The sequence below is a fragment of the Aythya ferina genome, assembly GCF_964211825.1.
Source record: "Aythya ferina genome assembly, chromosome: 2".
In the NCBI taxonomy this organism is placed as follows: Eukaryota; Metazoa; Chordata; class Aves; order Anseriformes; family Anatidae; genus Aythya; species Aythya ferina.
The window spans coordinates 47,708,868-47,734,103 of NC_140297.1; the positions used below are offsets into that span (position 1 = coordinate 47,708,868).

Sequence of the window (25,236 nt, forward strand, 5' to 3'; positions counted from 1 at the left end):
GAGAAAAATCCATCTAGCATATACCCAACCCAAATGGGCAATGTGTAGTAGTAAATCTGCACGTAGCATTTTGCAGGCTACTTTGCAAGAACGTTTGCTTATAGATCCTTGCCTCCCGTGTGTCAAAAGTATTTTTTTAAAGGTTTGTTTTCTGTGGATCATCAGCTGTAAGGTCTTGGTGAGTTATAGGCAGACGATGGTATGAGTAAAATCTGTGGCAGGAAGGCATATCAAAGTAGTGTATCGAATTTGTTTTTGTACTGTTTCTCTTTATAGTTTATCCCCTGATAGGAAGAGTAGGATTTATCTGTTCAACCAATTTTTTGGAGACAGCACTGGAGAGTATCTGAAAGGAGGAAAATAATTGATACAATTTTTTTGAACTCACAATAATCATCTCTATAACTGGCAAGTTTGCTGTTAAGTGTGTATCTTAACATTGCTGCACTGATAATATTTTTTAACATTTTAAAAAACATCTAGATGTAAAATAGTTAACTATTGCATGAAGTTAAGTTTGCTGTTTTCAGATTCCACCTCACTCTTTTGAAAGGGTGTTGTAGTGACAATCCACAGAAGAGTGGATAGGTTGTGAATTTAATCGGTCTATTTTATAGAGCACTGACGTTGTTCTTTCAGTTAATACGATAGAAGGGGTTTTGCCTGGTATGAAGTAGCGCACTGATTGCCAGAACAAGAGAAGACCATCTTCTCATGAAATAAAGGAAATCAATTGAATCAATAGAGTGTAACTTGTAGAAGTGGCAGATCTTTACCTTTTTCTTTTGAGGTGACTTTGACTCTACTCTTAGGTGGGAAGCTCTCACAAATACAGAGGAGGACAGTTCTGGATGATTAGATACAGATCAATTTTAACTTTGGAAAGTCAGTAATTCCTGTGGTGACAGAGTCATTGCATGACAACAGAGCTTGCTGTTTCTATGGTTGAATTGAATTTTTCCTTTTCTCTTGAGGGACATGTTTAACGTTATTTCATTTAAAGCCCCTTAAGACCTGTCACTTGCCTTCTTAGACTGAATAATTTTCCTTTAATTCCATCTAATTAAGGTTCTCCAAGTGCTTGCTCAAAAAAAGTTGAATTCAGTTAGATTGTACTGAAATACATGTAATCCTTGAAGATTTGTTTGTACTCATGTCTTTTTTAACTGCAATATTAATAGTCGTGTTGTAAGACTCCATTTACAGGACACTGACCATCTAACATAGCTTTTAGTTCTTTCAGCTTTCTAACACAGCACACCCACTGTAACATGCAGTTGTTTCTGACATGGGAACTAAAATTCTTACCTTAGATTGAATCCTTCCTCTGCTGCCTAAACCTCCATCTTCCAGGACATTTGTAAATTTATTGGAGAGATAACAGAACTACCTGTGGCAGACCAGCATCTGACCTGAGAGTTCTTTATACTAACCCCACTGTAAAAAAATACAAAAAATAAAAATAATCCACCGTAGTCATTGTTATGGCTGAGTAGTCTTTTGGTAATACCAGTAATGAGGGAAATAGTGCAAGAACTCTTTGGTAAGCTCTTTACCATCTGTTTTTTTTTCTGCCCTTTCCCCACCCCACAAAAAAAAATATCTATCTATCTATATATATATATATTTACATAATTCTTATGCTTGATACCATCAGCCACTTAGGTCATTTAGCAGGATCAGAAATGTTTTGGAGTGAGGGGAAACCCAGCAGATCCAACTTTCCCTGAAGCTGCCTATCTCTGGGGAACCTTAGAACTTTTGTCTTATTTTGTGTACGGCTTGATTTTGTTGTTTAAAATAAATGGTGGAAAGGAGTGATAGGGTAACAAGCTTCTCAACATGTCTTGGTCCAAGATAAATCTTTCTCTTTGTCTAAACAGTTGCTTCTTGGTTCTATAAATACTGGAATACTGGTGGAAAAAGTTGACTACCTAGCATAGGTGAGGTAAGCACAGTATGGTCTACACCTACAAAAATGCTCCTATTGATTAGATGTTCTGAACATGGCAGTCTTCTTGTCAAAGTAAATGATATATAGGCTGGAAGAACTCTTGAAACTGAAAATACTATTTTTTTTTGTCTGTTAGAAACTCTTCTATTTTGTAGACTTACTTTTGCTTATTTGCATTTCACTTTTCAGGGAGAAGTGTGGGGTTGTATAAATTCTTCATTGCCAGGTAAGAAATACAAGTTTACCACTGGATTGTGTTGTTTTTTAACCAAATGTGTGTTTCAGTGTCTACCACCTGCACCCATAGATGTTATGACAATTTAACTTTCATTGTGTTTCCATTATAAACTGTATTTTGGTTCTAGTTTCTTTAATCTACGCTGGATTACCTCTGTATCTTTTTCTTCTAACACTTCTTTTCTTTTCCTAGTTAGAAAACATTGAATATGTTTTGTATGATTAAATGTGTGTGTTTCTGTGATGCATCCAAGAAATATCAGAATTCCTTTCCTTTAAAGGCTTTCTATTATTTTTAGTTTCAATATACCTTAACCTGACTTACAATATCATGGATTCTTACAACTTTTTTTCTACATGATACTGCAGCTAGAATGAGTAATAGGGAGAAAAATTGAGAACTAGATAAACATAATTTAAGAAATGTGGAGGCAAAGAACAAGAACCAGAATGCTTGGTGCAGACAGATTTATAAGGTTAAAGCATAAGTTTTGAGACAGGACTGTTATGTTAAAAGGAGAGACCAAAACCAGATGAACTTGGTCTTAACTAGTATTCTTGTATCATGTGTGATCTCTAGAAGACTGAGTGAGATCAGCATGCTATGGGTTGAAGTGGCAGTGAGTAAAGAGGAGAATGTAACAATTTTACATCTACTCAGTTTTCTGCCAGCTGGAAGTTGGGTCCCTTCCAGCTCAGGATATTCTCTGATTCTGTGCTTCTATAAAACCTATTCTTCCCTGAAGCTTAATAGCCACATACAAATGAGTAGTAATGGATTTACTGTAACTGAGCAATGCACATTTCGATTTGAAATTTATGTTTGTGTAAGCAAGCAAAAAATCATTGGGAGTCTTTGTTAATGATCCACTCCCAAATTGACTTTCTGGGCTTTCTGAGTTAGTGTGAGGCCTCTCAGTGTCTTTGTGGTGGGATTTTATTATCTTCTGATTTATGAAAGAAAGCTACTTCAATGGTGATGTAAATCTTTTTATAACATCTTCATAGGCAAACTGTTGAGGCATGTACTAGGTAAGTAGACAGTGGAGGTAGATTGAAAACTGGCTGAACTGCTGGGCTCAAAGGTTTGTGATCAGTGGCACAAAGTCCAGTTGGAGGCCAGTACCCTTGGGGTCAGTGTTGGTTCTAGTCCTGTTATTAACATTACCGCTAATGGTGGGACAGAATGCACCCTCCATGTGTTTACAGATGATACAAAACTGGGAAGAGTGGTTGATAAGCCAGATATTTGTGCTGCCATTCAGGGCGATGTTGACAAACCAGAGAAAGCTGGAAAACAGGAACATCATGGGGAAAAAAAATGTGAAGTCCTGCAGCTGGGGAAGACCCCCATGCTTCACAGCATGCTGGGAGCTGAGCAGCTAGAAAGCAGCTTTGTAGAAAAGTGCCTGGGGATCGTGGTGGACAACAAGTAGAATATGCACCAGTGATCTGCTCTTGTAGCAAAGAAGACCAACAGCACCTGGGTTGCATTAGGAAGAATGTTGCAAGCAGATCAAAGAAGGTGATTTCTTGTCCCCTTTTCAGTATTGATGAGACCACACTGGGAGCTCTGTGTCCACTTCTGGGCATCTTCATACAAGAAAGACAGGAATATACTGGAATAAGTCAATTAAAAAGTTCCTTCAAAGTGTCTGTATAAGATGATTAAAGGACTGGAACATTACTGGGATTGGAACATGGTATGAGGACAGGCTGAGAGCTGGGATTGTTTATCCTTGTTGAGAAGAGTAAGTTGAGGGCAGATCTTATCAATATGTAAAATTACTTGATCTAGGGTGTAAAGAAGATGGAAATCTACTCATCTCGCTGTTATCAGGATTCTCAGTGACAGGACAAGGGTCAGTGAACATAGATTGAACAATGGTAACTTCCATCTAAACATAAAAAAAAAACTTTGTAAGGATGATGGAACAGTGGAAGAGGATGCCCAGATAGATTGTGGAGTCTCCAGCTGTGGAGGTATTCAAAACCTTATTGGACATGGTCGTGGCCAGTCTGCTCTTACTGAGCTTGATATATTAGCATTGTAGTTGGACTAAGCAATCTTCAGAGATCACTTCCAACCTCAATAATTCTGTGGCTTTCTCTCTGCTTTTTCTCCTGTTTGACTACTCTCAATACAGAAAATATTTCATGATAGAGCTTCCAGCACAGCCACAAACTGAGTTTTGACTGGATCATCATCTCTGATTATTTCATAATACAGCATCCACAATATGTTTTTACATACAGATGCATGCACATGCACACTGATGATACAGCTATTTCAATGTTGCTGTTATCACACACAGTTGTGAAAAATTGACCAGATAAACAGATGAATTCAATAGTTATTTTCTTTCTGTATGAAGTGCTTAGCTATTTAGCTAACAATGTAGATGAAAGCATGTTTTACATGTGGGTTTAAATGGCATCCTGTCATACCATGGTATATAGAGAGTTTGGGATTTTGCCTTATAATTTGCTGCTTGAGATACCTGTAGTGTATTCTCATAGATTGTCTTTTCTCCTCTTCCCTTTCTTCCCCGCTTGATATTACTGATTTCTGTTAACACTTTGAAGTAGTTTTATTTACCAGAAACTTCATCATGATAGTTACCCTAAAATGTTTATATTCTTACAGCTACCGCTTGAGCTACCATTCCTTTTCACAATTTTTTTTTCTGCATCCTTAAACTGATTGTGATAGTGGTTTATAAACTTTCTTGTATGGCTCATCCTCGCAAAACAGTACTGTTTAATTGTCCTCACCAATACTGTGCAATGAGCTTCAAAATACTTAAGATTAGATGTTAAGGAATTTAAATATTCTGTGAAACAAAAAGAAGGTGAATACTAATCAGTGATTTAATGGAGAGTTTCTTTTTAAAAACCACAAGTCTGTCAATGTTTTCTTATTAAAACTAGTAGGCCTACAATATGTGAATTATTTTGGGGAACTTGTCTAGGTAATGAAAGGTTCTTTGCCACCATGCACACATTATATTACTGAAGAAGCTACTTACAAAGGGTGATTGAGAGGCTCCAGTTGAGAAGCTGGGGGGAGACCAGCCACCTATAATTCTAGATGGTAATAATATTCTGGTTTTAAGTTTTATCACTTTCTTTAAGCAGACTGTAGAAGACTTCATCAGAGAAATCAAAATTCTGACTTGGGCTTTCTTGTACACCTCTTGACACATGCAAATAAGCATACTTGTTCCTCAGTTTCTTCTTTTTCCATCTCTTTTGTTCTTCTTTTCTGTTTCTTGGGCACCACTGTGATCCTGTTTCTCATATTTTTGGGGTGTAGCTTGATTATTTCATCACAAAATGTGTATCAGAGATTGCATTCCAATTTGTCACTTTTGTGCAGCTTTCTTCCACTGTTTCTGACTTCAATACCCTTGTGGAGGCTACAATAAAACTGTACAGATGGATTTATCGTGTTTCACCTGGATATAGCTGGTTATTGGAACAGGTTTCTGGAAATCTTGTTCTCATTTTGATTGCACATATTTAACGTTTCTTAGTTTTCTTTTACCTTAAAAGAAACTTCAAAAAATAAACTTAAAACGTCAATATTACTAATAAATATGGTATTGACTATTACAGTTTTCACCAAAAGGAGTTTATGTGTAGCTCCACTTACAAAAGTTGTGCAAAAACAAGTGCAACTTTTAGGCCTAAGATAGAACATAGTTAAGTACCTGTTTTGGCAATTACCTGTAGATGTGTAGTTAAATATATTTGTGTGACTTGGAATTAGTTTAAAACAGTTCATCAACTCAGAATTTTTTAGCTTTGTTTACAAGCTGTTGATGTATCTACAACAACAGTTTTTAAACACTTTCAGAATGATGCTCGATCTCTGAAAAACAAATTCCTTACCCTGCTTGTGGAAGTGGAAGGTGAGCTGAATTTGCGATTGTTGATGGCCTTCGCTGCTGCTTTCAACTAGGTTGAATTGGAAAGGTGAGCCAAGACTCTGAGCAGAGGTAAAGAGGATTTGGACAATCTTCAAAAAGATCATTGTGTTATTGGTCTACAGTGCTTCCAGAAGGTCTGGCCTATTCAGATGATACAGCACTACTTCAGGCTGACTGCAGGCACGCTGCACTTCAAACAGGCTTCATCCAAAAGTTGTTCTTCACCTCTGCCTCTCTGCACCTTCCACCTACTATATCAAGCGTTAATGTTTTAATTTGCATTTTTTAAAAAGTGATTGATATTTCAATTTGCTGGAAAATACGTTCATTTAGCTAAAGATTTTGCTGCTTCTTTATAAATTTTAATATTAATGTATTTTCTTGATTTATTGGAATGTTATGAGACTGATACTGGTAAGGCAAAAGACAAATCCATTTCTATGCCAGCTGTGTTTGCAGAGCCAGCCAAGTGTTTTTTGTTCAAAGCAATTTTGTTCACAATACTTACCTACTGGTGATTGTTTTCCATTGCTTGCAATGATTTTTGATGACTTTTTCCCAATACTTTCTTAGCATTTAAATTTAAGCTCAATGGTTTATTACACCCAGCTCTTTCTTTTCTTTTAAAGCTGGGCATCCCATTTTACTTTTCTAAGAAGGCATTTCTACTGGGCTTAAGAACTCTTTTTTTTTTTTTTTTTTTAATTAAGCAACTGATTCTTTTACCTCCTACTTCTTACCTCCTACTTCCTATTTCTATCTAAAGGATACAATGTGTGTCATGTTATGTTTATTAATAAAAAGATGAGTGATTTGTTTGAGCTAAATTATTTTTTAGTTGTTAAAGAAGTGTGACATTTGCCACAGGTTCCAGGTTGTTGCATAGCTTAAACCTTCAGTGTGATTATTTCTGTCATAAATGTTATGTGAGGAAATCAGTACAGAAATATGCTCTTTTTTATTATTATTATTTTATTTTTAATATATTTATTATTATTATTATTTACGATATCTTTAACACATTTGTGAATATAGATTAGGGGGATGAAACAACTTACTGCAGAAGATCACTTTCCCATGTAACTTTGAGATAAGAAATGGGGAAAATGGAAGTAGCAAAATAAAATAGAAAAAGAGAGAAAGGAAGATGAGAAACATTTATTTAAGATAATTCTGGATATGGAAGTGTGTTATTGGGGTAGAGAAACTACAGAGGAAGCTGGAAGAAAAATCAAGAAAGATATTCTATGTTACGGAGCTTGATAGGAAACTATAGTGCTATTGAAGCCAGTAAAAGAATGTGTCTGAGACAATGTTGTTTTTAACATTTTTTTCCTATTGGTTTCTGTTGGCTTATACTTCATATTACATAAGTAAAATTACCGAACTGTGATATTTTCAGTGAGCATATAAAATGATTTGGACAAAACACCTTTAAATTCAGAGTATAGAAGGTACTTAATTGTCAAGTTCTACATTTATTAAGGCATGGATTTATTTTTCTTTTCTTGCTTGAAGTTGGTTTGTAATGACAATAAATTCGAATAAAATGTAATATGTAACTTGGCTTTTTAAACAAGAACATGAGTATCATATTTGAAAAATAACATACTCATGGGTAGGGAAGGGAAAATGATGGCACAGGATCTTTTACTACTGTAATATGTACTGTAATTTTATTTTTAAAGGAGTTCTGAAGAAGTCTGATGGTTGGGTTGGTTTAGGTTGCTGTGAGCTAGCTATTGCTGTGGAATGTCGGCAAGCATGTAAACAGGTAAGGCTTTCTAATTGTTTTTTCCATTGTTAATGTCAAATAACTCTGAATTCACCCTGATTGTGATCTTCAGGCATTTTTAATATCAAAATTAGATTATCACACAAACTTTTTTTAAAACTGCAAAATACAAGAAACTTCCCAGGAAGTACTACTGATGATAAATGTCAGCCACAGAGTTTCAAGAACAAAAAGAGAATTTACATGGTTAGAGTCAGTTTGCAATAAAAAAGTAAAAACTGAAGTCTACTGTAGCTCCACAAGGCTTTGGCCATCCTGAATATTCTGAAAAACTTGTACTGGATGGGCAAGCCAGGGTACAAAGAAAAGCCCGAACAAAGCAATAAAAGTAGGGTGAAAAGCTTAATGTAATTAAATGTGATTCCTGTTCCATAAGAGAACTGAAGTCAAATAGAGTCTGCCTGGTTTTTACAGATACGTGAGAAGCACGTGAGATTCTTGGGTGTCTTTCTACTCCAGTGGGATTTCATCAGGATTAGCAGATCTGACTGGCTCTCTATTAGTATAAAATACTAAACATTAGAACCTTGTAAACGTTACCAACTGTGATGCTGCTGTGTGGTGGTAAAATTAACATCTAAGATTTGGGAGGTATGGCTAGGAAGTTTATCCTAACTAAAGGAACATTCCTTTTGACTAAAAGCACAGTCTGTGTTTGTTTTGAACCACCGCTTCTGAGCTTAAATAATACTGTATGTGCTGTTCCTAGACTCCACCACTAGCCATCTTTCTAGTGCCAAACATGTCACTTAACAAGCTAATGAAGGAGTCAGTCTGTCTCTTGCCAGCATGGGTACTTGACTTTGTTGACATTCAAATGGTTGTCTGGAGTCCAACCATCCAATAGTACTTGACCTTATAAACATAAGATTCAGGCTGGGTGTCAGGAAAAAGTTCTTCACTCAGAAGATGGTCAGGCACAGGGGCGGGCACCCCAGGGCAGGGGTCTCAGCACCGAGCTTGCCTGAGTTCAGGATGCATTTGGATGATGCTCTCAGACACCTGATCTGGCAGATTTTTTTTGATTTTTTTTTTTTTTGGTGGACCCAGGGCACTTGACGATCCTTGTGGGACCCTTCCAGCTCAGATATTCTATGAAAACATAAATGATTGTTTGGGTAGACACCTGACTTTGTTAACATTAGAGTGTTTATTCCTTACCTCTTACTCAGTGCTCTGCAGTGGCTTGGCAGAGGGGAAGATGCTGCCCAAACACTCTCTCACTATTAGGATACTTAATGAAGCTTCTGTCTGACCTGTCTTGTGTTAGTATTTTACTGTAACAGTCAGTCAAAGAAACTCTCTAAGACTCAATTTGGAGTTTTAGAAAGCAGGCGTTCTTTAATTGCAGCACCGGACGCACAGGGGAACACTTCACCTAGTGTGTGCACTGAATTATTCAAGCTACAGGGGTTACATACCATCAAAACATACATATTTATTATACATATTTATTAGATACATGCTAAATGATCAATATATTCATACTATTTCCTGGAACTCATTAAAGTATGTAAAGGTCCCTGATGTGTGTGTGTTTGTTTCTACTGGTCTTTCAGGGGTTTCTGGTGGTTGTTGGTATCCTTCCTTGCTGTTTGCTGGTTGAACTCAGTTCCTGCACATGCTCAAGCCATCTGGTTCTTTCTTATCTTATTATTTCAACTTAGACATGGATACTAAGAAAAGTCATTTACATGTCCAAGGACATGGGCATACCATGAGTTCCTCACCTGTTCTTTTCAGAAACATCCTCCAAGCCCGGGTTATCTTACCCCTCTTCCCTGTACAGGGATACAATTCTGGTCTTACAGATAAGGCTAACTAATTAGTGAGTAAGGTAGCATCAGAGATACAAAGTTTCTAAACTTCCATCTGTGTAACTAAACATAATAAAGGCTTGGCCTATCTGTTCATAAAACATTTTGCATTTGGTTCTATTATTCTACCAGGGGGAGACCCCTATGTCCTTCTGACTCGGTGCCAATTATGTACTTGAGTCATAGAATCATAGAATATCCCAAGTTGGAAGGGACCCATAAGGATCATCAAGTCCAACTCCTGCCACCACACAGGTCTACCCATAATTTTAGACCATGTGACTAAGTGCACAGTCCAAACACTTCTTAAATTCTGACAGGCTTGGAGCCATGAGTACTTCCCTGGGGAGCCTGTTCCAGTATGCGACAACCCTCTCAGTGAAGAACCTCTGCCTGATGCCTAGCCTAAATCTCCCCTCCTGCAACTTGACTCCATCCCCTCAGGTCCTATCACTGGTCACTAAAGGGAATAGATTGGTGCGTGCCCCTCTACTCCTTCTCGTGAGGAAGTTGTAGGATGCAATGAGGTTCCCCCTCAGCCTCCTCATCTCCAGGCTGAACAGGCCCAGTGCCCTCAGCCACTCCTCGTACGTCTTCCCCTTTAGGCCCTTCACCATCTTCGTAGCCCTTCTCTGGACACTCTCCAACAGTTTCACATCCTCGTACTGTGGTGCCCAGAACTGCACACAGTACTCGAGGTGAGGCCGGACCAGCTCAGAGTAGAGCGGGACAATCACCTCCCTCGACTGACTAGCGATGCTGTGCTTGATGCACCTCAGGGTACGGTTGGCCCTCCTGGCTGCCAGAGCCCTCCATGGAGGCTGCCATTTCTTCAAATGTGTTCTGAACTTTGGGTGTAACACTGTTCTAGCCACGTCCTAACATGTCACTTGGCAAATGGAGCCAATCCACTCTAGTTCTGGTTTGTAAACATCTGGTGTGTGATTGCTGCTGCTATGCTCTATTTTGTTGCTTTGTAGTAGTAATTTATTAACTACATCTACAGAGGTTCCAAAGCTACCTTTGCTTTGGTTATGATAAATGTAATTTCTTGATATATATATACACATATATTTACAATCTGCATGAAAGTTCTTATTCTAAAATGATGCTAGTGGAAGGCAACATGTGACTTTTTCTAAGTTCTCTTTTTTTTTTTGCAGTACTATATTTAGTGATGCAACATTGGAGTCACAGCCCCAAATAGATTTTTGTGCTTCTTCAAAGAGGTTTTCATTTATCAGATGGAATAAAGTATGTTTATTCAGTCTTTGGTGTTACCATACCACTGTTTTGGTCGGGTGACACTTCTAAGCATAACACATAAATTCGGAATTACCTTTTAAACAAAAATCTGGGAATCATTTTCTGATTTTATATTTTCCAGCATATGACATGACTATATATGACTATAAATACATTTTCAGAAACAAAAAGTGTGCAGCTATTTGTTGTCATTCTTATAACTCAGTTCTGGAGCACAGATGTACTAAGATGCATTCACTATAGTGTCTTGCACATTACCTGTGTAATCTTAGTCTTGAACCAGCAGCCTACTGCAAGTTGTCATCAAAATACAAAAAAAAAAGGCTACCTCCACCAAAGAGCGTCTAGTTAGTTTAACCTATTTGACAAGAGATGAGCAGCAAGTACACAAACAGTAGTGTGAAAAGGAGGCGAGGAGTAAATAAATGGAAAAATAGGGACAGAAATATAAATGTAGTTCAAAAAATATTTTCTTTCTTCTGGAAAGAATATGCATATATCACTTCAAATGTGTTTGTTAGTAAATTTTTAAATTTATTCTAACATTTTAATCTTTTCCAGATCTGATATAAAAAAAAAAAAAAAAAAAAAAAACAACTTCCATTTATCATGTCCTATGAAATTCTATTAATTTAATCTTATGATTGGTGTATCATTTCTCCTTATTCTCAAAAACAAATGCTATATTGTTGATTGTAGACTATGCTGTCTCAGAATCTTGGCTGTATTTTGTACTTGAGTGGACTCTGGTTGATACGTTTCACATGGTTTTGATTAAAACTAAAAAAAAAATACATACTTTGGCAAAACAGTAAAGATAATAGAGAAATGCTTGAATGCTAATTTTGATTCTTGAAACTTGAGGGAGTTTTACAGGCATTTTGAAGAAGGTGCTATTATAGGTCTGAGGTCAGATTTTACCCTGGTATTTTGGAGGGGGAGATACCTCCAAAAAAAAAAAAAAAAAAAAGGAGCAGGAGTTACTCTACTGAAGAAACTGATGTGCACTTTGAAAGGAGAATTTCTGGAAATTGGTTTTACAACAAGAACTGTAGGACTGCATGTAGGACTGAGGGAGAAGGGAACAAGACAGATAAATGTTATTGAGCATGGAAAATAGTGAAACTTTGTGCTCAAGCTCTTCCATTTCCTAAATGTTTCCAATATTCCACCTTATCCTGTAAACTTTTGATGAAAACTAACTTGCTTTGTGTGTGCATCCAGTACCAACAAACTTGGTGCAGAAATAAGAAATTTGGGTCTTTAATTATATGTAGTATTTACAAAGTTGTGGTTTCTTAAAACTTTAAATGGATTCTTTAGGTTCTTAGAAAGGAACATTTAAATAGATCATGGATCCATGATTACCATAGTTAACATAAGGGTAGAACAATAATTATTTTGCAACATGTTTTTATTATTTTCTGCCTGAAACGGGGAAATTTTCTGTTTTTCAGGCTTCTTCAAAGAATGATGTTTTAAAAGTCTGCAGAAAGGAATATGAGGTATGTATGTGTGTGTGTGCGCATATATCTTAATAAGTCATCTGTTTTATAAATTTCTGTGACAAGTATCCTGAGAAGAGGGAATTTCTAGTCTTCTCATGTAGTAACATATCTGTATATACTCACTTTCATTCAAATGTAAATTGCCTCTCTGCATTTTTTGTAAAAGTACAATCACTTTCTGTGAAAAGGGGCTTGCCTTTTTTTTAGACTTTCATATATCTTAATTTGATTGATAAAGATGCAGCTTTCAAAAGGGAGACCTAGATTCTAAAATAGTTTGTTAAAGAAGAGTTCTGATGAAAGTAGGCATTCATTGTCAGGGACATTTTGAGTTCTATAATGGGAGATTTGGCTTTAAAATGACCTTAAAGAAATAAACTCAGGATCCTTTAAGTAGTCTATCCCAATATATATAATTCAAAATGAATAATTTTTGTTAACATCAGTGAAACTACGAATACTAGCAGTTATTTCTAACAATTAATTTTAAGAGTAAAACAATAGGATATTTTCCGAATTCTGCCTTCATCTGTATTCTTTTTAACACATTTTGTAGAAAAGTTATTTTGCTAGGACGTTTTCACTTCCAATTGTTTCTTAATTAAAAGCCAGATTCCTCCTCCTCCTGCACATTCATCCATCTCCTTTCCTCCTGCCTACTGCCCTGAATTAGTTAGTCCTATGTAAATTCAGCTCTTAATAAACAGTCCAGGTTATCAAACAATTCTCTGTTTTCTTGATTTGGGCAGAAATATAGCAGGTTTCCTGTTTTCCAAGAAACAATAAATTCCCTGTTGTTTTTTTTCCCTCTCATATTTCATCTAAATCTACAGAGTATTTTCCTAGATTCTTCACTGTTGAAGTTAGCATAGTTTGTTCTCTTTAAAATGGATTTAAAGTAGTTCTGTCTTCTCTCATGCTGTGATATGCTATACTGTCAACATCTGTAAACTTCTCCTCTATTATGCTGGTCTGTTTCCTTCTTTTTTTTCTGGATTTCTGCATTGCTGTAGGAGGTTGGCCAATATGTGTTGAAGGAGAACGGGAAAGGAAAGGTAAGAGATTAAAGAACACCTACAAAATGGTGATAGTCATCTTATTTACTTTCCTAAGCCTTTTTCCAGTTTTTTATCTGGAATTTTGGAAAGTGGGATCTTGCTGTTATTGCACAGAAGACCTTAGCTCTTTCTACCTGTGCAACACTAAAAGAAGGACAGGCAGAAAAAATTATGGAAGTACATATCAGTTTTATGATTGGTGAAGAAGTGAAGAGAACTTTTTAAATGAGCACTAGGAGCAGTAGGTACCAATACTGTGTTAAGGAGAGAAATGAAGTATGTGCAGTGGTAGATCTTCAGTTATTACATATTTTGTACAAAAATAGAACTTCCTATGTATCTAGGCTTATAGGTACACATGAAAAATAGTACTCGCTATGCTCTGAAGATACCTATTGCAAGTATAAAATTCAGGGAAGTTTCGCCGAAGGTATGAGATCTGAAAAGCTGCTTCTGGAAGGAACCTGCACTTTTTTTTTTTTTTTTTTTTTTTTTCATCCTAGCCATTTTTCATTTTTCCTCCTTTTTTTCTTTATTTTTTTTTTTTTTAGTTGATGTCTTGGTGAGTGTGGCCTGCTCCTTGTGTAGTCTTACGAGTAGCTTCTATATCTGTGACTAGTACCATACTTTGTATTCAGTTGGGTTGGTTGGGGAAAAAAATTAAGAACTGGGAAGGGATTGCCGAGTTAAAACACTACATGACAAATAAGATCAGAAACAGCTTGTGAATCATATAAATGCAATGTTATACATGTTGCGTTGCCTTTTGCTTAAGAATCCATGTTTGAGTCACTTAACATGAGCATCCAGTTTGAGAATTAGTTTATTAATAGTTAATTATTGAGTTATTGAATATAATACAGATATAACTTGTAAGTAAAAGCTAGCTGAATTAAGAAATATAAAGGTGTAAATCTCTTTTTGCAAACACTGTCATAGCTTGCTAACTTATACACTCACTTAAGCATTTCACAGAGAATTTACAAAATCTTCCTGCAGTAATTGACTGAACTGTCCATAGTACTTCTCCGTGGTCTTTAGAGATTAGGGAAGCAACTTTATGAATTACGCTTCAGCTTCCCACTAAGTTAGTGAGAACAAAGAATGTGGTAAGTCTTCAAGGGTAAGGCACAGTGTTCAGAGTAGTGGAGGGAAAAAAACACAAACCTCCAGATAGTTGTTGTTACAAAGTTAGAAGTTGCTAAACAGTGTCTCAGACTGTGCAATAACAGAATCACTTGAACGCCGATGTGCCAGCTTTTCACAAGATTAATTAAATACACTTTTTCTGCTAATCGTATTTTTCCGGATTAATTTTACTGTAAATGTTAATGTAGCTTGTGATTCTTGTTATTTGGAGATTTTACACATTTTAGAAATGGATCATGGTGTAATAATATGTTCATTTTCATCAGTGCATTGAGAATTTTAAGCAAGCCCTATTAAATGTCTTTTAATTTCAAGTAGCAGTACATACAGAATTTTTTTAAAAATAACACAACGTCCTTGAATATTTTCTGGATGTTATTAGACATTATTTAGCTTCCTTTGAAAGATGTTATCCTGTTACTCTTTTTCCCATCTTCTGCTTCTTGGATACTCATTTTTGTCATGTTCCTTTTCTCTCTAGTTCTGTGCATCTCATCACCTTTATCTTTCACTACTTCTTCCAGCTTTCTACTATCTTGCTCTAAAAAGAAGGTAGGTAATAGTCAAAGAGAGAAGAAAGAAGTGGAGGCTGTATGTATTGTATGTAGGATTTTCTGATTTTTCACTTTTTAAAAATTTTGTGTAAAGTTAAGGTTCATTTTTGAATACAATAAACAGTACACACTTGGAGGAGTAACAAAATAATTCATAATGCTTGAAATAAACTGTGATAAGTTTATTACTGAATTTAAAATCACATTTATTTCTATTGTGCATCGAAACAGGAGAGCTAAAATTTTTATTAGATTACAACTATGGGGTCTTTACACTGCATACTGAGTTCCCCTCTCTGCTTTAAGCACTTCAGTTCTTACTTTTCGTCTTAAATAAGGCATTACTCAAATGTTCTGTGTTATTTCACTTATGTTCTTCAAGCCTTTTTTTTTTTTTTTTTTTTTTTTTGGACACAGTGGTGAACACTTTTGATGTCCCTGGACTGTAAAAAGGTATTTTTGCTCTCACAGATTTGAGCAGTGTTTAGTTTAATTTGGCTTGTGGTTGTTCCAACAATTTATAAATAAAGAAACTTCAAGTGCACAGCCTGCAGCTTCAGTTGCTGCAGTAAGTATTCAGAAATGTATTAATTGTGCTACACTACTGGCAGGTTTAATCCTTCAGGATCATATGATCCTGCTTTATGCTGAAGTTTTAGTGAATTTTGGCTACCGATTAGCCCTTTTTAAAATATGCTGCGAGGTTTTTAACCCGTATATAATTGTAGGGATTACTCACAGACAATAGATTATAACTCAAGGTTCTGTTTAGAACATAGTTTGGTGAAAGGTTCCAAAATTGTTTTAATGAACCCCTAAAGCACACAGCTTGTTTGTGGCTTCTGGAAGTACTGCTTAGGAATTCTGGGCAGACTTTGACTCTGTATATCACACATTATATATAATAATATTGTGATCTTCTGTTGCATTTTGTTTCTGTTCTGTACAGTTCAAAGGAAGTTGATTTTAAAAAAAATGATCTTGCCAAAAATGAAGTTCCAGTGATTAAGTTCTACCTTTCTGTGCTAGTGTTTTCATTTTTTTTACTGTTTAACATAACTGAGGAAAATCTTAGCCTTAATTGTTAATTTTTTCAGGTTTAAAAAAAAAATCTAAACAGATGTCCAACATCATCTGAAACTTCAGCTGTGTCCACTAAACCTTAGTATGTTAGCTTCTGACTTTAACTTGTATTGATAACTTCTAAGTTTCAATGAAGTTGAGAAAAGACTAACAGAATTTAAAGTGCTTTGCTCTGTGAGAGTAGCAATGAGTTTCCTGCTATATTTGTAACTGAAAGTAATATTTATAAATTAAGATGTCCTTATTTGAATACAATCTGTATTCAGATACTTAATGTGGTTAGTTTGCCCAAAACAACAGTACTAAATGTATATTTCCACTGGAGTTAATAGAATACAGATACCATTATAATTTTCAGGAAGAAAAATGGTATTTGTTGGGGGGCGGACTGTCGCGGGAATTCTCTATATTTTCTTGTGCAAAAGAACAGCTTCACTGTTATTTTTCATTCGAGAGGCAGCCATTTGGAAAAAATGTACATGTGATATGAAAGCATGCCTTATGATGCAAAAGACTTCTCTCTTTTTAGCAAAATGTTTTGCTCTATTTGTATTTGTGTGTTTTGGTTTTTGAGCCGTTACCTGCAGCTGATGAGCTCCAAAAAGAGCGAAACCAGTTAGGTCCTGCAGTACTGGCTATGGTGAGGAAGACTGGAAAGAGTTCTCTGCTAGATAAACTAAAATTGCCTTTTTCAATTTCCATAATGTGACTGTTTTCTTAAGGCATACACACTTGTGTTGGCTGAGTCTGCCTGTTAACTTTCCATTCCTTCTGCTTGTAGTCTCATTTGTTTTGATGACCAATTTCAGCAGTTGTGTGGTGTGTTTTTTTTTGTTTTTTTTTAACAACCAACTGAAGTATCTTTAAGACTTCTCAGATGAAATCATTTTAAAAGTAGAATAAATAATTCTGCATTCGTTCTTTAAATTTCAATATTACCATCTTTGTTTGCTTGATATTTTATTCATGAATTGAAAATGGAGTTTTGGGTGTAGGGGGACTATACTGTTGGCTTTTTATCCTCATTTTCACAGATCTTGGTGACGTAGTTTTCCCTTTAAGACAAATATCCTTTTCTGCTCTTTTTGTTTCTTTCTTGTTTGTTTGTTTGACTTTACATATGTATTTGTTTTATCTTTTGCTCTTGATTTTCTGTGTCTGTCTTTTCTCACAGTTCACTGTTTCAAGAGATTTTGGTAGGCAATTCAAAAGGAAGCTTGAATGGGATGCTGATATCTTAAGTATGATTGCTATTCTATAAAAGAGATGGGGACTAACCCTGTATTCTGTAATGAAGTTACGGTTAGTAACTCAAGACAGACTGTGATGGTCTAAAGCTGTTATTAGCTTTATTTACAAACAGAGGACTATACATTAATTTTTCTAAGATTTTCTCATGTCTGTATATCTATGCTTCTTGCACATGTACCTGTATTTTTTGGGAAACTGAACAGTTGTCCAGAGCTACAAGAAGAGCAAATTCAGCATCTTAATTATCACTGTAACCTGTGGTGGCTACAGGTTACAGTTTCGTGATACAGTGAGTTGCTTCAACAAGCTGAAGTTCTTCTAGTCACACAAATACAGTTTTGTGTACCTTATTCTGGATCTGGCATCTTGCAGGTCCTTCTAAAAGATTATTTAAATTGCTAGCACAAGAGAAAAATGCTTTCTACAGGGTTACTGAGAAAAATGAGGCCATGAAACGAAGAGTATAGTCAGAGCTGGTGTGAAGGCTTACACAAATTATACAACCAGAAGCATGGAGAGAGGAGTTGAAAACAAAACGGAAAAGGGAAGTAAGACAACCTCCTTCTAATTGCAGTATTAGTATTATTACAGTGATTCAGCAGTCAGTGAAATGGCAGTTTCCAAGTACAGAAGGAGGATTGATTACCTGGTATGGGGATCGTGTCTGTCTTACAGAAACAGAAAGGTTTTTAAAATAGGTAGAAGAGGATAATTTTGTCTCAACTTGAGCCCTTTTTCATAAGAGAAATGTTGGTACTCCATAATCTCAACATTTTTCTCTATTTTTGTCTGTGGTTATAAGCTGAGCAAAAAAGGGTCAGTGATCCTGTTATTCCAAACAGCTTTTTAATGACTTATTTAATAATATTCTACTTTTAATAATGTGACAAATCCTACCTGAGTTTATAGCAACTTTACATCATCATCCTACAGATTGTTAGTGCTAAATGACAGTATGTTCAGTACTTAGGCTGAAGTCCATCTGTCATGGTTATACCTTTCAGCAGCCTCTACCGTCCCTGTGCATTAATTCATACACAATTAGTGTTGCTTTCTGCCAGGCTGTTTTGTTCACCATGTTCCAGTGCTTGGTACAGGATGGGTGCGGAATCTAATTTCAGAAGCTTCTGAGGACAGTCAGTCGTGCATCAGACTGATGTGGTGTGTGGCAGCAGTTCCTATCTTGACAGTTTTTTTCTTCTTTAATACACCAAAGGTCCCAAAGAAGAAAGTACGGTGCTATAAAAATGACATGACCCTGCAGGCAATATTATAAATCAGTTCTTTACAGAAGTAGGGTGATGATTTTGTGTACAAATAACCATAGAATGGTTTGAGTTGGAATGCAACCATAAAGATAACCTAGTTCTGACCCCCCTGTGAAAGGAAACATGTTGTGTTTACGTGAGTTCCCAGCTCAGTGTAACCAAATACGAGCAAGCTGCTTCAAAGGAAGAACTCAGCATTCAGATGTTGCAATTACTGGTTATGGTTAACTCATAAAAATGAGTTAGCCATGGGGAGATTTAGTTACTTTGATATTGACTTTGCTTTGCTCTGTAATCCTGCCTAGTAATCCTGCCTAGATTAAACTTCAGGGGAGAAAATAAGGATGCTGCCAAATCAGATTGACCCAAATGATCTGCAAAAACAATGCAAATAAAGAATTTGAACTGGGGGGGGAGGGGAAAAAAAAAAAAAAAAAAAAAGAGTCCTGCACTCTAAACTATCTCCAAGACAAAAAGAAAAATAGAAAATATGATTCTCAGTACATCTTCACTTTAAAAAATTTAATGTTTCCATCTGTTTGGAGCAATACAGATTTTCACAAAAATATCACAAAGATTATTGGGGATAACCCACTTCACAGCAATGTACTAAATATTAGTAACTAACAGAGATGAAAATTCTTGAGAATTTTCATGCCAGTTTCTCATAATAAAAATACTGTTCATTTTTCCTTTCTCATTTTAGACCTAGACTTTTTTCAGTATTAATCTGATGAACTCTTTGAATATTATGTTATACTTAAGTGTCTAACTTGTTTCAAAGTGAAGCAAAATATTTGCTACTTCTATAAGATGAAGTTCTACAAGCTGTTCAGTTTGAGACAACCATTTTGTTTTCAGACTTGAGCAAAGTTGTGTGTTTTTGCTAGCTGATGAGCTACCAAGCTGATGTTAGGTCTGCATTTTAGGTCTTTTCTTTAAAGGTTGTAGCACATCTTGGTTTAGTACAGCAAAACATCAGATTTTAATCCCACACTGTGTGAGGATCAATATTACAGTGTTTGTTTTATTGTCTAGATGATGTGTAAAATGCAAATGTATATAATATTGGTGATAGGGGAAACGAAGGTGATTGGGAACTTTATGAAGATACGGATTGCTTTGTGCCACTGTGTTAATGGGTTTGATCACTTGATAATCTTATTTCATGTTTGTACAAGTGTGGAGAGTGTTTCAAATTTCTTTTTATAATCATGTTATTTTAAAATATTTCATAACTGGTAGTTGAAATTTTAGAATTTCAGCCTCATGGCTTCATCTTTCCACTGAGTTCCAGAAAGTGTATAAGTGCTACCTGTTTTCTCGGGAAGAGTTCTGTTTTCAATGTGGGGAAGATGATGGTTGTTCTGGGCAGGAGTTCGATATGTAGTTTTTCAGTTTATTGTCCTGTGCATTATAGTCCTCTGAAACCAAGCGATTGGGTATATGTCTTCCCCTTTCTGTATTTTAACATTTTGTATAACTCCCAAGTGTACCATTTGGGTGCTGTAGTTTGTGTTTGGGTGTAGTTTGCGTGTTGATAGCATGCATTAGATTTTAATTGCTGTGTAGTTTTTTGAGATTTTCTGTTTGCATGTGTGCATGTGCAGAGCTCTTTTTTTCCACATAGATCCTTTAAAATTATCATACAAAAACATTTTGGTACATCTAGCATGTTTTCTCTAAGGTGATCTAGCAGAATCTTCCTATTGCTTGAATATATTTCAGTAAGAGTGTACACAGAACTTAGGTGACACCTGATCTTTTCATTCATTTAGTGTTTCTGTATAGTGTTATTTGTTTCAATTAAATTCTATTAGATGAACAAAAAATAAATGTTAGTTTTTGATAAGAAATGACTGGGCACCTAAATGTTTATTTGAAGTTTTCAGGCTTGTAATGCTATTTTTGTTTTGATTTCAGAATGCTCTCTTTAGTTGTATTAACAGAAATGAAAGTAAGTATGTAATGAATAGTTTCTTTTTTCTTTAAAATATTTAAAACTTCTGGAGGTGTACATATAACAATCACGTGGATTCAGTTCCATAGAACGGCTAGCCACATACATAATTATTTTTGCTCAAGTGATAAGAGGATTGGACTGTTTATATAATTGCTGTAAATTTTTGATTTATGTATCTGTATTTGTTTTTTCTGTTGTATTTTGAAGATTGCTTAGAAGATCGTTTCTCCTTCTGCTTTATTCACTTGATGACTGTTAAGTAACAAAATCAAGTTAGATATAGGTGAAATCTTGCACCATACAAGTGTCCTGTTGCCTGTCTATAGAAAATGAAATATCAGGGCATAAAGAATTCAGTGTCTCAGAATTAATTTCAGTAGTAGTATTTCTCAAGAACACTGTATTTAATAACACGGCAAAAATGTATGAATCACAGTGATTTAATCTTTTTTTTTTTTTCTTGAAATGGATTTTGGGATACTGCTTTCATATTTATTTGTTTACCATTGGTATTTGTCTACTAATTCAATTATAAGACAAAACTAGTTACTTTAAATAAGAAGAAAACATCTGAAGATAAAATTCAGCTGGCTTGTTTGTGACTTGAACTTGAATCTGAGATGTATTTAGGGGCTTTTTTCTCTAGCTAAACCAGAAAAAGATGCTTTGGCTAGTTACAGATATTTCCACTCATTCTGTAAACAGATTATTTTAATGGAGTTTAGGAGAAATTGGTCTTTTATGTTTTTGTTTTGTTTTGTTTTTTTCTCCTCCAGTAATATCTTGAGCATCATTGTGTGGGTTACAGACATGCTCACTAATTTATTCATCTGTGTAGGAAACCATAGATTTTTGTTTGTTTGTTTGTTTCCCCAGTGGGGTCAGTCTGTTGCAGTTATGCAGGTCATCATACAAACTGTCGGGAGTATTGTCAAGCAATTTTTCGGACAGACTCATCTCCTGGTCCTTCACAAATAAAAGCAGTTGAAAATTATTGTGCAACTATTAGCCCTCAGCTAATACACTGTGTGAACAACTATACCCAGTCATATCCAATGAGAAATCCTACAGATAGTAAGTATAAAAATGTTTTCTTTTCTGAAAATTTTCTTTAAAAGTTTGAGGATTGTATATTTTTAATATAAATTGTTATATATTATATGTTTATTATATAAACTGTATTGATACATTTCTATGTAATGTAAATATATGAATTTATGCAATAACTTTTGTTTGTAGGTACATTACTAATTTTTCAATTTCTTTTTTTTTTTTTTTTTAATTCTACGTGTCGGTTCCATTCAGAGTTGATTCTGTTTGCATTTCAAAGAAGTGATGTTATTTGAAATAGAATAGAATATAAAATAGTTTCAGTTCAAAGGCACCTACAGAGATCATCAGACTACTGTGGGGCTGACCCAAAATTGAAGACTATCATTATTAGCATTCTCTAAATGCCTCTTCAACACAGACAGGCACAGGTCATCAAACATTTCTGTAGGAATCCTGTTCCAGTGTCAGTGTCTGGCTACTGTAAATAAGTTTTTCCTATTGTGTAGTCTGAACCTCTCAAGCTGCAGATTTGAGCCATTACCACAGATTTTGTCACTTGATACCAGGGAGAAAACATGAACACTTCCCTTTCTATTTCCCCTCCTCAGGAAGGTGTAGAGGGCAATCAGGTCATCCTTCAACCTACTTTTCTCCAAGCTTAAACCCAGTGTCCTCAGATGCTCTTCGTAGGACGTCTTTCAGCTCTTTTACCAGCTTTTTGCCCTTCTCTGGCCACTTTAATGTATCTTGATATCCTTTTATATTGTGGAGCTCAGAACTGCACACAGTATACAGGGTGAAGCTACACCAATGCTAAATACAGATCACCTGTTTTGACCAGCTGGCTGTTGGCAAGTTTTCAACAGCACCTCCCATTTTAGCATCACCAGCAAAAATTCAACTCCTGCATCTATATGACTGATAGAAAGCGCTGAACAAAACTGGACCCAAGACTGAGCCTTGGGGAACACCAGTAGTGACTGGCTGCCAACCAGATATAGCCCCATTCAATCTGAGCTCTACCAGTTCATCACCCCATGTAGCATGAGCCTGTTGATCTTACAGTTGGACAATTCCTCCAGAAGGATACTGTGAGGGACAGTACCAAAAGCCCTACTAAAACTACTATCTACCATCTTACTTTTGTCTACTGTGTGAATGATCTTATCCTGGAAGAATATCAAGTTAGTGAGGCAGAACTTTCTGTTCGTGAACCCATGTTGACTGGGCCTGCTGATTCCATTATCCTTTAAGTACTTTTCAGTGACACACAGCATAATCTTCTCCATAACTTTTCCAGGTACTGAAGTTAAACAGGTCTATAATTTCAAGAATCTTTTCTCAAGCCCTTCTTGTAAACTGGGGTGATGTTGGCTAGTTTCCAGACAATGGAGACTTCCTCAGAATCCCAAGATCTTTGGTAAATTGTTGACAGGGATCCAGCCATAACATTGGCTAACTTCCTTAGTACTACAGGATGAAACCCATTAGGCCCAGTGGACCTAAAAATATTCAACTGGTACAACTGGTTCCTTACAGTTTTGGTGTCCACAAATGGAAAGTTTATGCTCCTTCAGTTACAGTCCTCCAACTCAGAGGACTGGGCAACCCAAGGGCCTATCATTGATATTAAAGACTGAAGCAAAGAAGGCATTAAATGCCTTTGCTTTTTCATCATCCATATTTGTCAAGTGAGTATCTTCATCGAGTAATGGTTCAATGTTTTCCATAAACCTCCTCTTGCTATTAGCATACTTAAACAACCTTTTTTGTTATCTGAAATAACACTGGCCAATTTTAACTCTAGTTGAGCTTTGGTTGTTCGTGTTTTCTTCCTGCAAGTGTGAACTGCAGCTTTGTAACCTTCCTGTGTTGTCTGGCCTTGCTTAGAAAGATCATATTCTTTTTCTGCTCAAGTTCTGTGAGTTCCCTGTTCAGCTTGTCTAATGCCCCGCTTGCTTCACTTGCAATGCACTGGAATTGCCTGCTCCTGCCTTTTTAGAAGGTGGTTCTTAAAAAGCGACCAGCTCTCATGGACCCCTAAGCCTTCAAAAGCAGGTTCCCAGGGGACCCTGCTAACTGACTCTGTGAGTGGCTTGAAGTTTGCTCTCTTAAAATCCAGGCTAACAACTCTGCTGACCGTTTTTTCTCATTTCACCAAAAACTTTATTATTAAAAAAAAAAAAATCTCTGTAAATGTAACATTTTTTCTCTGAAGTTTATTATGTAGTGTATCCTGGTGGTTATATGCTTGAGAAATAACAGTTTTTAATTCTTCAACAGGTTTGTATTGCTGTGATAGAGCAGAAGACTATGCTTGTCAGACTGCTTGTAAAAGAATTCTAATGTCAATGAAAACAGAGCTTGAAATTGTTGATGGACTTATAGAAGGCTGCAAAACAATGCCTCTTCCTCAGGATCCACTTTGGCAATGTTTTCTTGAGAGTTCAAGATCTGTTCACCCAGGAGTCACTGTGCACCCTCCACCTTCAACAGGTCTTGATGGAGCTAAGCTCCATTGTTGTTCTAAAGCAAACTCTTCCACATGTAGGTCAGTATCTTTCTACCTTTCTTTCCAATTGTGAAAATGCTTCTGAAGTTGTTTCATGTCAGTCCTTTGCCCAAATCCTACTGTGTGAGTATGTGTGAAATGCGTTCTGTGAGTTCTTAGAAAGGAAACAGATTTAGGTAATTCGGTGGGTGTATCTGTAGTGGGAGTAGGTGTGATCTAAGTTGAAGGGTGAGATTAGTTGTTCATTGTTGTGTCAACATGATTTATTACATGTCATTAGTTCAGGATTTCTTTAAATTCTGGCAGCATATTTATGTTGGATATTTCAGTTTTATATTCAGAAGTTTTTCAGTCTTACTAGTTTAAAGATTTGCTAGCATTCTTAAGCAAAACTGGAAAATTTAGAAAACAGTGGAAAGTAGCTGTTTACTTTGAGCACAGCATTTGGAAACTCCTGCAGACTTTGTGGGCACTAATACATTTCCACAGTGAGTGTAGACTGTTGAGATCTGAAAGAGACTCTGCTATAGCTGAGCAACAGCTACTTTTTTCATTTGATTTTTTTTTTCTTACATATTTTTTTCAGAGAGCTCTGCACTAAACTTTATAGCACAAGCTGGGGCAATTCACAGAGTTGGCAAGAATTTGATCGCTTTTGTGAGTATAATGCAGTTGAAGTTTCCATGCTCACCTGTTTAGCAGATGTACGTGAACCTTGCCAGCTGGGATGTAGAAATCTTACCTACTGCACCAATTTTAATAACAGGTAAGAGAGAGACACTGAGTGTTTTATAAAAGGAATTTCTGTGCTTTGATTAAAAATTTTTTTTTCAGTC

General features: G+C 36.0%; 2 protein-coding genes across 3 annotated transcripts in view; both read left to right on the forward strand.

The window, feature by feature from the left end:
* The window catches only part of COL15A1 (collagen type XV alpha 1 chain), a 302,706-nt gene that overhangs the window by 238,489 nt on the left and 38,981 nt on the right, over positions 1-25,236 (forward strand). The window lies entirely within an intron of this gene.
* RECK (reversion inducing cysteine rich protein with kazal motifs) overlaps positions 1-25,236 on the forward strand; it is a 55,035-nt gene that overhangs the window by 9,596 nt on the left and 20,203 nt on the right. The window contains exons 4-11 of one of the 2 annotated variants that reach the window (XM_084508911.1): positions 2,144-2,180; positions 7,812-7,897; positions 12,459-12,506; positions 13,523-13,564; positions 20,796-20,829; positions 21,712-21,909; positions 24,172-24,439; positions 24,987-25,166. In XM_084508911.1, coding sequence (XP_084365037.1) covers positions 2,144-2,180; positions 7,812-7,897; positions 12,459-12,506; positions 13,523-13,564; positions 20,796-20,829; positions 21,712-21,909; positions 24,172-24,439; positions 24,987-25,166 — 893 coding nt within the window. The remainder of the gene's footprint in view (positions 1-2,143; positions 2,181-7,811; positions 7,898-12,458; positions 12,507-13,522; positions 13,565-20,795; positions 20,830-21,711; positions 21,910-24,171; positions 24,440-24,986; positions 25,167-25,236) is intronic. The other variant, XM_084508912.1, reaches the window with a different exon arrangement.